Source organism: Elgaria multicarinata, chromosome 11 (assembly GCF_023053635.1).
Source record: "Elgaria multicarinata webbii isolate HBS135686 ecotype San Diego chromosome 11, rElgMul1.1.pri, whole genome shotgun sequence".
NCBI classification, from domain to species: Eukaryota; Metazoa; Chordata; class Lepidosauria; order Squamata; family Anguidae; genus Elgaria; species Elgaria multicarinata.
The window spans coordinates 47,370,682-47,383,152 of NC_086181.1; the positions used below are offsets into that span (position 1 = coordinate 47,370,682).

At 54.3% G+C, this 12,471-nt stretch overlaps 1 protein-coding gene across 1 annotated transcript; it reads right to left on the bottom strand.

Moving 5' to 3' along the window:
- Window positions 1–2,508: 2,508 nt before the first annotated feature.
- EPO (erythropoietin) lies at window positions 2,509–11,113 on the bottom strand. Its single transcript, XM_063138669.1, has 5 exons — window positions 10,551–11,113; window positions 8,434–8,561; window positions 6,766–6,858; window positions 6,497–6,664; window positions 2,509–4,364 (listed from the first exon to the last, which is right to left on the bottom strand). Exons 1-5 carry the CDS (start codon window positions 10,561–10,563, stop codon window positions 4,227–4,229), a joined length of 540 nt encoding a protein of 179 aa, XP_062994739.1. The 5' UTR covers window positions 10,564–11,113; the 3' UTR covers window positions 2,509–4,226.
- Window positions 11,114–12,471: the final 1,358 nt, after the last annotated feature.

The window sequence follows — 12,471 nt, forward strand, 5'->3', positions numbered from 1 at the left end:
GAGATGCTGTTAGTAGGTGATTCCGCTGACAGGATGTGTGTGTGGGTGTTCTACCAGTTCTGGATGGGATCCCACTCCCCCCGTTCATAGCTTGGGGGTTCTTTTAGACCCATCATTGTCACTTGAGGCTCAGGTGACCTCGGTGGCACGGAGCGCCTTCTACAAACTCCGGTTGGTGGCCCAGCTACGCCCCTATCTGGACAGGGATAACTTGGCTTCAGTTGTCCATGCCCTGTTAACCTCCAAGTTAGATTACTGCAATGCGCTCTACGTAGGGCTGCCTTTGAAGATGGTTCAGAAGCTGCAGCTCGTGCAAAATGCAGCGACCAGATTGATTTCGAGAACCAGAAGGTTCGCCCATATAACACCTGCTCTGGTCCGCTTGCACTGGCTGCCTGTGTGTTTCCGAGCCCAATTCAAGGTGCTGGTTTTGACCTATAAAGCCTTACACGGCTTGGGACCACAATACCTGACGGAACGCCTCTCCCGACGTGAATATACCCGGTCACTACGTTCCACATCTAAGGTCCTACTCCGGGTACCTACTCCGAGAGAGGCTCGGAGTGTGGCAACGAGGGACAGGGCCTTTTCGGAGGTGGTCCCCAGACTATGGAATGATCTCCCTGACGAGGCTCGCCTGGCGCCAACGCTGCTATCTTTCCGGCACCAGGTTAAGACTTTCCTTTTGCCCAGGCATATGGCAGCACATCTTAATCACCCACATGTTTAGTTTTTAACAGCTTTTAATGCTTTATGTGTGTATGTTCTGTGTTTTAGAATTTTAAATTTTGTATACTCGTTTTTATCTTAATTTTTTAGAATTTCTGTAAACCGCCCAGAGAGCCCTGGCTATGGGGGTGGTATATAAGTGTAATAAATAAGTAAATAATTCCTTGCCAGTGACTGGCCCACAGGAAGACAGACCAAGCCGGGGTGCGTGGGTGGGAGAGGGCAGGGGGTAAACAGGCCGTTTTAATCACATCCGTTACCAATACTGTGCGGTCACTGACCCCTGTGATGTGAACAGGAGCTCAAGGTCAGTAATTTGGTGTGGCAACGACAGGGGTAATAATGCTTTGCATATATATAGCATTTTTCTTAAGCCCTTAATAAGTTGTTTTCACTATCTGGGCTTATCTCTGGAAGATGTTAAGCAAATGATAAAGGTAAGTCTGCCTCTGAGCAGGTTTGAAGTGCCTTTTCCTTGCTACTGCATATGAATGGCTGATTCTCAAAGCTCCATCCCCCGTCCCTGCTTCCCTCGGATTCTCCCCGTAGCGCTAAGCTTTCGCCGTGGTTGTTGTTGTTTTTGCTACCGGGCGACAGCGATCCTTTGCATACCAGGAAGTGAGTTTAAGGGGGGAAATGTAAAAAATCATAAAAAATCAACGGATGACCCAATTCAATTCAAATTTGGTACGCTTAAAGCGCCCCCTAATATCTATTATTGTGCCAATTTTGGTGTCTTTCTCTTTAAAGCTTACGCAGATGTAAGCATTTCTTTAAAATCCTGCTCCTGCGTCCCAGCGGCGGCTCGGAAGATACGCTCAAAAAGTAGGGGCTAAATACGGCGAATCTTTTTGCTTTGTTGTACAATTCAAGCAGGATGCCTGGGAGTACTTCACAATCAAAGCAGATTATAAAGTGGAAAACTTCTGAGTCCTTTGCATGCAATTCGCACTGATTGCACGGTATAACGCTGGTGTGATAAAGCTCTCACAAACACCCAAGGTTGGGAACAGGCTTATTCAAGGTGGTGGGAACGTCTTCCCGTCAAGGCTTCCCCTCACAAGCCTGATAGCAATCTTTTTAGAAATGCAAACTTTGCACATCTTCGATTTTCTGGGAAGCGAAACAACCTTTAATAAAGATAAAAGAGAACCACAAAAAACAAAATCAGAAGAAAAACCCGTCCACCAGGAATCTTCCCTCCCTGGACCCAATGTACAAACCAGCTGCTCTCTGAAGTTAAAAAGATAAATATACAGAAAACTGTACATGTTTAACTTAATATCAAATATAAACTCTCATGAAAGACCCTTAGAACGAAATTATACATATATACATGTAAGTATACATGACGATGTGGAGAGTGCCCGCAAAAGCTTATGGCAGAATAAATTTGTTGGTCTTTAAGGTGCCACAAGACTCTTTGTCATATACACCGACTGAGACTCCAGCCCTTTTATCCCCGTCTGGGAGAAAGCCAAGCCACAGGGCCTGATGCAGCCAATCCGGTGCACAAAACTGGCAGCTGTCAATCACTCATCTCGGCTTTACAGAAAACATTTGCAACACCCATTTCTAACATTTTGCAAAAGGAGAGAGGAGGGGGTGGGTGGGCCTATTTTAATGGAGTTCAGCTCACATTTCTTCAAGTCACGTTCTCACAATCTGCTTCATTCTCTGCCATATTTAAGAGATTGATAACTGCCAATCATCTTTTGAGGCTTCACTGTCAGGGCAGAAGAACTGCCAACTGCCCCCCCCGCCCCCACCCCCCCACTTTCCAAATTGGCTCAACTTTAAGATTTGGCAGTGCTTCACTTCCCAAGCCTGGTAGTGATATGATTGACACCTGCCAGTCATATTATCAAGCTCACCCCTTCTCCCACGTCCGTCTGCCCATTCCCAATCGCTCCATTCTACTGTCAATGCTTTAAAACCCCGCAGTGCAATCCTATGCATGTTTATGCAGAAGTAAATCCCACTCAATTTGAGGTGGCTTACTCCCAAGTAAGCGGGCGTAGGACTGCAGCTTGAAAGAAGCTACTTTGGCCTTGAACGTTCATAGCAGAAAAAAAAAAGTTTGGATAGAACTGTGAAAACATCCCTCCGCCTTCCCAGGATCTGCGTGAGCATGTGAGCATGTGCCTAGAACCACCACAAGCCCACCACAAAAATATTCACATGCATTTTTTGCTTTGCGAAATTGGCGATTCCCAGAAACCAGCTCCGGATCGTCCCCAATGTCAAACATTTGAGGTCCTCTGAGGCCTAGAAAAGACGTCCCGTAGATGTTCCTTGGTGGGACTGGAGAACTGCGAAGGATTCCTTCCTTCCTTCCTTCCTTCCTCTACCAAACTTCTTGGTTCCACATCCTTTCCTCACCAAATCCTTGCTGTGCTTCTCTCCTTTCATCTCCCCCCACAAACCTCCCCACATCACCAGTGTATCTGTCTCACGCCTTCCTCTCCTCCCCTTCCAGCCTGCCGCCCAAACCGATTCATCTACATCGCGTGCGCAGCTGTGAACAAGACCAGGCCAGTGAAGCCTGGTGGCTCCAACATCAGCGGGGCGCCGGATCCGCTCCGGGTTTCAGCCAGAACCAGCCAGAACGGTAAAGGTGCTTCTCACCTTGGAGAGCTCCTTTCTGGCTCGTTCTGACTGAGACCCAGAGTGGATTCTCCGCCCCACTGAGATTGGAGCCACCAGCCTCCACGGCCACGTGCCAGCCAGAGAGGCCGCAGGACAGGTTGCTGGGACACGTCTCTTCGGCCACGGGGAGAATCTGTCGCTGCACCGCTTGACCCCGGCAGCGCAATGGCTTCGGCCGATGCAGCGTTTGGGATGGGCCCCACCTCGCTCTGTAGAGGGGGGGGCTCCTCTCCCTCCCTCTTGGGGAAAGGCTTCCTGGGGTCTTGGGGTGGCGGTGGCGGAAGAGGCCTTGCCTTCACCCTGATGGCCACGCGGCTCGCCTCCCTCCACTGCAGAGGCGTAGCAGGACGCAGCTGGTCGTGTGAGCAGAACGCTGAGCTAGACGGACCTCGGCCTCTGCGGACGTTTGCCTGCCCAGGCTGCATCGCTCGGTCCGCTGGATGGGTCTCCTTCCCCTCTTCACAATTTGGGGGCGGCTGAGAGATCCAGCCAGCCAGCCTCATGCCTTGCATGGGTCTATTCTGGGGAGAAAGGCATCCGTCCGCCCAGGGCGAACGATCCCATCATTCCTTTCCACGCGTGGAGCCTGGAGCTGGAAGGAGCCGTGTGCAGGCAGCTCAAGGTGCAGGAAGGCCCGACGGCGGCCTCTGGGCTGTCATCCTTGCTGGTGAGGTGAGGCCCTCCCTTTGGACAGAACTGCAATCCAGGTGGAGTCGTGGGGCGCATGTGTGCGTGTGTGCAAACCTGCCAATCGAGCAAGCCGTCACTCTATCAGCTGGCGAAGCAGGCCCCCCCTTGCAATGGGGCCAGCATGTGGAGTGGTGAGCGATGCTGCAGCCTTCCCGCCGTCACCTGCCGCTGCCCGTACAGGCCCCGGCGATGAACAAATTCACCTTTCCGCGAAGGAAACTCGAATAAACACTGAACAGCTTGTTCACAGTTTGTACCGTCAAAGTGCGGGGCGAGATCTCGTCGTGGGGGGCTGCCTGCAGGAGAGGTGGAAAGCAGAAGCAAAAATGGGTCGATAATCTTTTCCAGGACTGGTTTAGAGCTTGCAAGCTTTTGAGTTTAACAGAACGCTTTTTTGACATTCGAGCTTGGAAGCTTTTGAGTTTGACAGAACACTTTAGCAGGATCTACACTGCTGCTTTATAACAGTATTGAAGCACACTGACAACTGTTGGGGCCCACAAGGCATTCCATATACTGTTTCCAAACCACTTTCATAGTGTTATATCCTGCTTGGGGTGGTCTCTGTGCAAAAACCAGCTCTCACCCTGCCTTCTTCGATGCTCCTGAATTCCACCCCAGACCTATGATTCTCCTGCCACTAGGGCCGCTGGCGGGCCTTTTTCCTCCTTGGCAGCTGTTTCTCCCCCCCCCCCTTTTCAGCATAGTGGGCAATGAAAGGGTCTGCCATGCGTTCCTCTTAGGAGGAAACCACATCCCCTGAAGCTGGGCAAACAAGGGGACTCCACTGGCCAGAGAACCAAGGGCCCCTGGGGGGCTATGGACACCCCCTTCGCCTCCCAGGAAGAACATTGTGGTAGCAGGGAGACCCACCCGGCTCCATCCATCAGCCAGAGAAGGAATATCTGCAGGGACCTTCTTTTGCCCTCCTGTGCCAGAAAGGACACCTTTGAAACAAAGAGCTTTATCAGGTGAGTGTTTTATTGCACGCTCGTTGCTGGGCAGGCCTGGATTTTCCCGGGTCCCCCCCATGACGTCGTCTGCCTACCGCATGACTCCTGCCCCTTCTAGCCTTCTTCGCGTGACAAAAACACACCCCTGGAAGTCCAACTTGTTTTTAAAGACAGAAGTTGCTGCTATCTCCTGCTGGGTGCAGGGGTGGGGGGGATCTACACTACTGCTTTAAAGCACTCTGAAAACATTTTGAAAACTGTATATGCAGTGTGTCCTGGGCCCCGACAGTTGTCAAAACTGTTATAAAGCAGTAGTGTAGATTCTGCCCAGGAGAAGCAGCGGGGTCAAAACGGCCCACGGAATGAGCCGCGGGCACGTTGTTTACTTCCTCTTTCGAAAGAGGAAGTAACGAGGGACAAGCACACGGGCGGAGAAGTGACGGTAAGCAAATGCGATTCCCCCCTGTATGATGATGCTCTAAGAACCGGCACCTGAGTTTTCCCTTTTTTCCTTCTCCTTTCCTATCCCCTTTCCTTTCCTGTCGTGACTTTTAGATGGCACGCCTGAAGGCAGGGGCTATCTTAAAATTAATCTTTGTAAACTGGTCTGGAAACCTTTTTTCAGCTGAAGGGTGGGGTGAGCTTTCTGTAAATAACTAAATAAATAGAAGCCAGACGCCCGCAAGAAGACCGAGTCCTGCAAAGTTACGGTTCAGTGCTGGTTGCTGGAAAGAGAAGCTGGCGAACAGGAGCCCGGGAAGGCCAGGCATGGGGCTCCGCTGCACAGGACTCGCCTTGCCTGGCGTGGTGTGCCGCTAAAGCCCTGCCAGCCTGCTAAGGAGACATTTAGGGTTGTTTATCTCTCCTCCAAAATGGGCTGACCTTTGCCGGTTGGTCTATATCCAAGTCAAGTCAGGAGAATGTGCAATCAAATCTGAACTTGCCGAACGGCTCTGGGAATTCTCCACGCCACCCTCACCCCCCACCCCGTATTTGCACCCGTGTTTCTTACTAACAAGCATTTTGCAGCTACCCAGTTGCCAAGAAAACCGCTTCTCTCTGCACTGGAAGAGAGACTGCCTCTAGGCATATGCAAAGTGTCTCACCATTAGGTCAAGCTGAATGACCCCAAGGCACCTGGCATGGGCAGACAACGTGGCTAGGCTGAGGTCCGTGCCGTCAGGCAAACCGGACCTCTTTGGCCTTAGCTAGACCTAAGGTTTATCCCGGGTTCGTCCCTGTTCATGTAAATGACACACAGGATCCCAGGAGCAGGCAGGGACGACCCCGGGACGATGCCGGGATAAACCTTAGGTCTAGCTAAGGCCTTTGTTAACAGAGTGCCTCTGAGCACATGCAAAGTACATTCCTCTCACCAAAAAGCCAGCCGCCGGAATCAAGGAGCAGACCTTGAGAGGAGGAAAGGCCGTCCACCCTGTTCGCTGTCCACCCACCTGTCGCCGCCCTGTCCTCACCTGGGCGCTGTGGCCGCGCAGAATCTCTCGGATGCTCCGCAGGTAACTCTCTCCCACCTCCAGCTGGCGGAGGAACGGCTGCATTGCCGGCTGTTGGCTTCTGACTTGGCGGACGGCTGCAGAGAGGAACGACAGGCCCCGCCACACCTCAGACGCCTGCCTCGACCTCTGGGGGGGAGGAGAAGGCGGATCAGTGGAGGAGCCCACCGCCCGCTGCATCGGGCCTCCCCTCGGCCTGGCCCCCCCTCCTGCCGCCGTGCCAAACTTACATTCATGGCATTCCACGCCGGAAAATTCACCCGGGTGTCCAGCACCGTGACGTGTTCAGGTAAGCTGCAGGAAGTCCTGCCGCAAAGCTCCACCTGTGAAGGAAGCAAAGTTCTCTCCACGTCTGCGCTGCCATTGACGCGGCCTTGGAATGGGCTGGGCTGATCGGGGCCCTGGAAGCAGCACGGGCTGAAGACGGGCAGAAAGGCCGCCGTCTCCAGGACTGACCCACCTGGGAGTTCAGCCCAGCTGGGCTGGGAGAGCCTTGCTTGAGGGGCCCATGAGAAACGTGCCCTGTGGGGCAACCCCATGTGGCGGAGACTTCTTGGTGTTGGTACCCAACCCGTGGGACACCCTTGCAGACGGAAATTCGGCTCGTCCCCCTCCCCCACACCACTGTTGTCATTCAGGCGCCAGTTAAAAACGTATTTGTGCAAACATTTGGGGATGCAGGCAAGTGTGCGCTCTGCTTTTTGGTGTTGTGGCCACGGCGTTATTGTGATTTATTGTGCATTGGTGATTTTAGAGATGACCTTGTTGTGTCATTTTTAGATGGGTTGTTTGCTGCTTTGGGCTCCTTCTTGGAGGAGAAGGCTACTCGCCCTGACAGCTATGAGCCATCTCCAGTATCAGAGGCAGAAAGCCCATGTACCTCAGTTGCTGGGGAACATGGGTGGGGTGGGTGTGCTGTTGCCACCCTGTCCTGCTTGTGGGTCCCTGGTCAACAGCTGCCTGGCCACCGTGGGAACAGATGGCTGGACTGGGTGAACCCTTGGTCTGCTCCAGCCTGAGGGCCCTTCTGAGGTCCTTATGCAAGGCAGGCCTGTTTCAAGGATGTTTTAAAGACGTTTTAATAATGTATGGTATGTTTTAATCCGTTTTTAATGTGCATTTTATATCATGTTTTTATACTGTGCTTTATACTTTGAATAGTTTTAGTTTTTGTGAACCACCCAGGGAGCTTTGGCTATTGGGCGGTATAAAAATGCAATAAATAATAATAATAATAATAATAATAATAATAATAATAATAATAATAATACATAAAGAATAAGAACATCAGCAGGGCCCTGATGCTGGATCAGACCCAGGGTCCCTCTAGCCCAGCGCTCTGCTCACGCAGTGGCCCACCAGCCATCGGCCAGGGACCAACAAGGCAGGACACGGTGCAACAGCACCCTCCCACCCATGTTCCCCAGCAACTGGTGCACACAGGCTGATCAGACCCAGCCCAGCAGTCAGCCTCCATTGCAGCCACCCAGGAGCTCCCAAGCAGGACGTGAGGTCTCCGGAGCTGCCCCCCCCCCCGCCCTCACGATTTTCCTCCCCAGCAAGGGTGATTCAGAGAGGCAGATGGCCTTTGCCACGGTGGTTCTACAAAACCCTCCAGACCTGTTCTCCATGAATTGGGTCAGAGTCCTTCGCTAGGCATCGCTAACCCTTCGCACTTCCCAGGGCCAGGATCCCTGGCTGCGAAACGGGCTAGGAATGGGTTTGCATACGAGGTGTGCGTGCTCCATGAAGGATGCATTTTGTCCGGAGAAATCCTGTGCCTGCTGCAGAGGTGGACCCAGGAGCAAGGATTTGGGGGTGGGGGGTGGATGTGGCTGGACCGGAGGGGGTGGGGGGAGCCGCAGGAGATCCCTGCAAGGGGAAAGGTGCGGACGTACGATTTCACTTTCGAGTTTGCCGGCGTCTTGGATGAATTTGTCCATGACACTTTGGTCGCAGAGGGGCCGCAGGGGAGCAGGCAGGGCCGAAGCCAGAAATCCCAAAATTAACAGGAAAGGAGTCAGCCCTGGAGAAGAGAAGGGAGAGAAAAGATGAGATCAGCGCAGAACCAAGGGGTGGGAATGGGAAGGGGGCCAATTTGGGCTGAACATGAGCAGAGAGTTTCTCTGCTTTAGGGTGGGGGTGGGTTCTCCTTTCCTGGGGGTGTTTAGAGTTGGACTAGATGACCTCTTAGACCCCTTCCAACCCTGTGATTCTATGATTCTTACCTCCTCAGGTACTTAGACCCTGCTCTGAGCCGTGTCACTTCTTCAAATGCATCTCCATGCCTCTACCCTCACCTGCTGGGCAGTTTGTCCGTCCCCTGGTTTATCCACTCATTCACATCATGCATCTTTCTGCCCAACCAGCCTTCCTTTGACAAGCAATGGAATGAAATGTTGTTTGCGTCCAAAATCCCACAGATAGATTGGAGTGAACACAGCCTCTGGCAATCTGAGCTCAAAGCCCAACTCGAGATCCCAGAAAGCCGCTCCTGGGGTGCTGAAATCCTAGGGTTCCCCAAACCCACAGGACAGGAATCCTGTGCCTTTAACAGATGCAGGGCAGGCAGAAATGCCCCCGGCTGCCCTCCCCCACAGCTGCCCGGGATGGCTTTCAAGGCTTTAAATAGGACTTCAGAATGTGCAGTTGGCATAATTAGTTTCAAAATGCTTTTTGCATCTTCAGTTAGTTATTTTGTTTTGTTTTGTTTGCAAATGCTGCAGTTCCAAATTCCACACCCGGTTTCAAATTTGGCATTTCGGATCCACTTCAGCTATAGGTGTTGATGGATCCCTTATCAGCACCTTCCATTCCTTCATGCTTTAACTAATTCAGTTTCCCTCTCCCCCGTCTGAAAAGTGCGCACAGCCCAACGCCCGGGGCAGCGCCACGCCGGTCCCCCCCCCCACATCCTGATGCAACGCCCACAGCTCACTCTGCCAGCTCCAGGCCCCGCTAGCCAAAGGGGGATGCAGAAGCAGCCCTGGTTTTCTACCTGGTGTAGCAGAGCTCTGAGCAGCTAAGAGGGCGAGTATAGGGAGTGCCCAGTTCAAACCCCGACTCACTGGCTCCCTTCTCTCTCAGTCTCCCATCTGCAGTACAGGGATGACCGTACTGTCCTACCTGACAAGGTTGTTGTAAGAATGACTGAGATTATACCCATGAGGCACTTTAATTGTGGTAGGCCCAAGCACCTTTTGTCACCCACATGGCTGAGAAGACCTGTCTGCAAGCTCTCTGAGAACCCAGGTGTCCTGGCTGCTCAGTCTCCATGACCACAGTCTGCACTGATGAAATGCAGGAAAGCCTCTGGGTCTGACGTGCTCTGGGTGGGTGGGTGGGTGGGTGTCTCTCTCTCTCTCTCTCTCACTCGCTCTCACGCAAGCACACACAGACGCTGCCATCACGCACCACGTCATCCCCTAACCCCTTCCCAAAGAACCCAGCTGTGAGATCTTCCTGTTTTCCCCCTCTCAAATACCTGGGGGTCCCACCTCTGTTCTCGGCTGTGCTCCTCTCCTAGCCTAGAACCGCTGGGTCACCAGAGTCTCAGCCCCCTATCAAAAGCGCCCCCCATCCCAGAATGCCTTCCCCAATCTCATGAGCAGGAGGGCTTCCGAAAGCTTAGACTTCCGCAGACCCTGCTGGGACCAGTTTCAATGGCAAGAGCTCCATTTCCCAAACTTGGGGAGAGCCAGGGAAGGGAAGCATTGGGGGGGGGGGGGAATCAGTGGCTGAGCACCTGCTACACACGCACAAGGTCCCTAGCTTGACCCCCAGCAGCTCCACTTAAAAAGGATCCGGCGTCGGGTTCTGGGGCGCCCCGTCTCTCTTTGCCTGAAACCCCGGAGAGCCGCTGCGAGCCAGAAGCCACAATCCTGAGCTGACCTGGGCAGAGCACCGGCCCTGGTTTCCCGCGGGCCACCTTGCCACCCTCTTGGCCGGTGCCCAACTCCATCGATCGCCACAGCCGACCTCCCCCTTGGCAGCCACAAGAGACAGCGCCACTCACCAGGTATCCCCATAGCCAAAGCTTCATGGTCCTAGAGTCTAGCGGACTCCGCGCGCTCCATGGTCAGCCATGGATGGCCGTTTCGGGGCTACCGACCGGACCGACGGCTGGGTCACGCCAGGAGTGGCGGGTGGTGAACACCCCCCCCTTCTTCCTCTCTCCTTCTCCGGATCCACTCAAAGCCCCACTGCTCAGCCCGAGAAATGTCACAGGCGATCCACCTGGCAAGGTGAGTTTGCAAAGGACCTTCTTCTCGACGGTGCCGCCTGTCGCGCCTTCTGCTGGCTCTGCCACCGGGCCCAGCGCCTCAGGGACGTCGCCGGCTCCTCCTCCTCCTCCTCCTGTCTCAAGACCCTGACGGCCACTTGCAAAACCTGATTTCTTCTCCTTCAGAAGGATCCCTGGCTGGGGAAGCGCCGGGACGTGGATCCAGTCTCTGCAAACGCGGAGAATGCGTTGCTGGGAGCGGTGGATCGCGCCTTGCGCTTTTCAAATTCTCCCACCTCTGTTTGCTCAGGGGGGAAAAGAGACCCCCTTTTCTCTTCCCCTGCAGGTCCCAGAGCAAAGCTGCGACACCAGGCACACTCCGGAGGCCACGGTTAATGTTTCATCCGCCTGATCTCTTTGCCCTGTGTCCGAGGAGGCTTCTCCCGCTCGCTCGCTGGCTCTGGCTCTCCCCCTCTCCCTCCCACCCCTCCGTCAAGCACCCTTGCTGCTCTGAATGCAGGAATGCCACTGGACAGGACCGGAGAGAGATGGACAATCCCCCCCTCCTCCTCCACCTCCAGCCCGGAAGCCAACAGGGAATTTTCTCCAGCTCCCAGCCAAGCCGGGAAGGCTTCAAGAAGGGGCCCATGCAAGACGGCGCACGTCTCTCCCTGGGCCCCTGGCCAGGCCCGGACAGGTTAAGGCGTGAAGGTGGAAAAGGTCACCGCGTTGGCCGGCAGCCACCCCACAGGCGGAGCGGAGCCAAGGAGGGTGCGAGGATTACCACTTCCTCACGCCTGCCCGGAGCGACACGCCTCGGGTGACGCTCTCGGCCCAGAGGGCTCAGGACAGGCAGAGGAGCCAGGCGTCCGGGCCCTCGGCGGCCTCTGCTCTCCTCCGCGAGGCCTCCTGGGCCCCAGATGGACCCACAGAGGCCCATTCTCGGCCCCACGTGCCGAGAAAGCCCCACCGAGCCCTCTCCCAGAGAGCCCAGCCGCTCTGGCTCCCCCTCCCACGCAATCCCTGACCCCACGAGGGCAAAGAACCCAGGAGTCCTGGCTCACCACTGAATGCTTAGAATCCAGCCGGGGCTTCCTGCAGAGGCCCGTCCGGCGGAGGTGCTACAGGTGCAGCACAGCGTTAGGCCGGGATCCCACTTCAGCTCTTGTTGCGGCGGCTGCTCCGTCTGGCTGCTGGCCTGTGTTTCGAATCTGGCTCCAAGACACCCACACCCACGCCTGCCCCATACCCGCACCTCTCTTTTGCCACTTAAGGCAGCGCCATTGTGCAAGGGCCTGCACGGCAGGCAAACATCCAACAGGCAAAGCTCTCCCCGTCACACAGCATCGCCTTCCTGCTGTAAGGTTTTTGTTCTGTTTATTGACGTGCTTGCGAATCCTATAAGTAAATTATCATTGTAACACTTTATTCTTGGGGCCGGGATTGTACCCGAGCCAGGTTCGGTGCTGGCGGTGGGGCACAGACTTCACGCTTCCTTGATCTGCCAGTGCATCTACCGACTGCATGGAAGCATAGCTGGATGGGGATTATGGGAGTTGTAGTCCAACATTATGGGAGTTGTAGTCCAGCCAGTGTGGTGTAGTGGCTAAAGTGTTAGACTGGGAGTCAGGAGATCTGGGCCAGTCACAGACTCTCAGCCCAACCTACCTCGCAGGGTTGTTGTTGTGAAGATAACATGGAGAGGAGGAGGAAA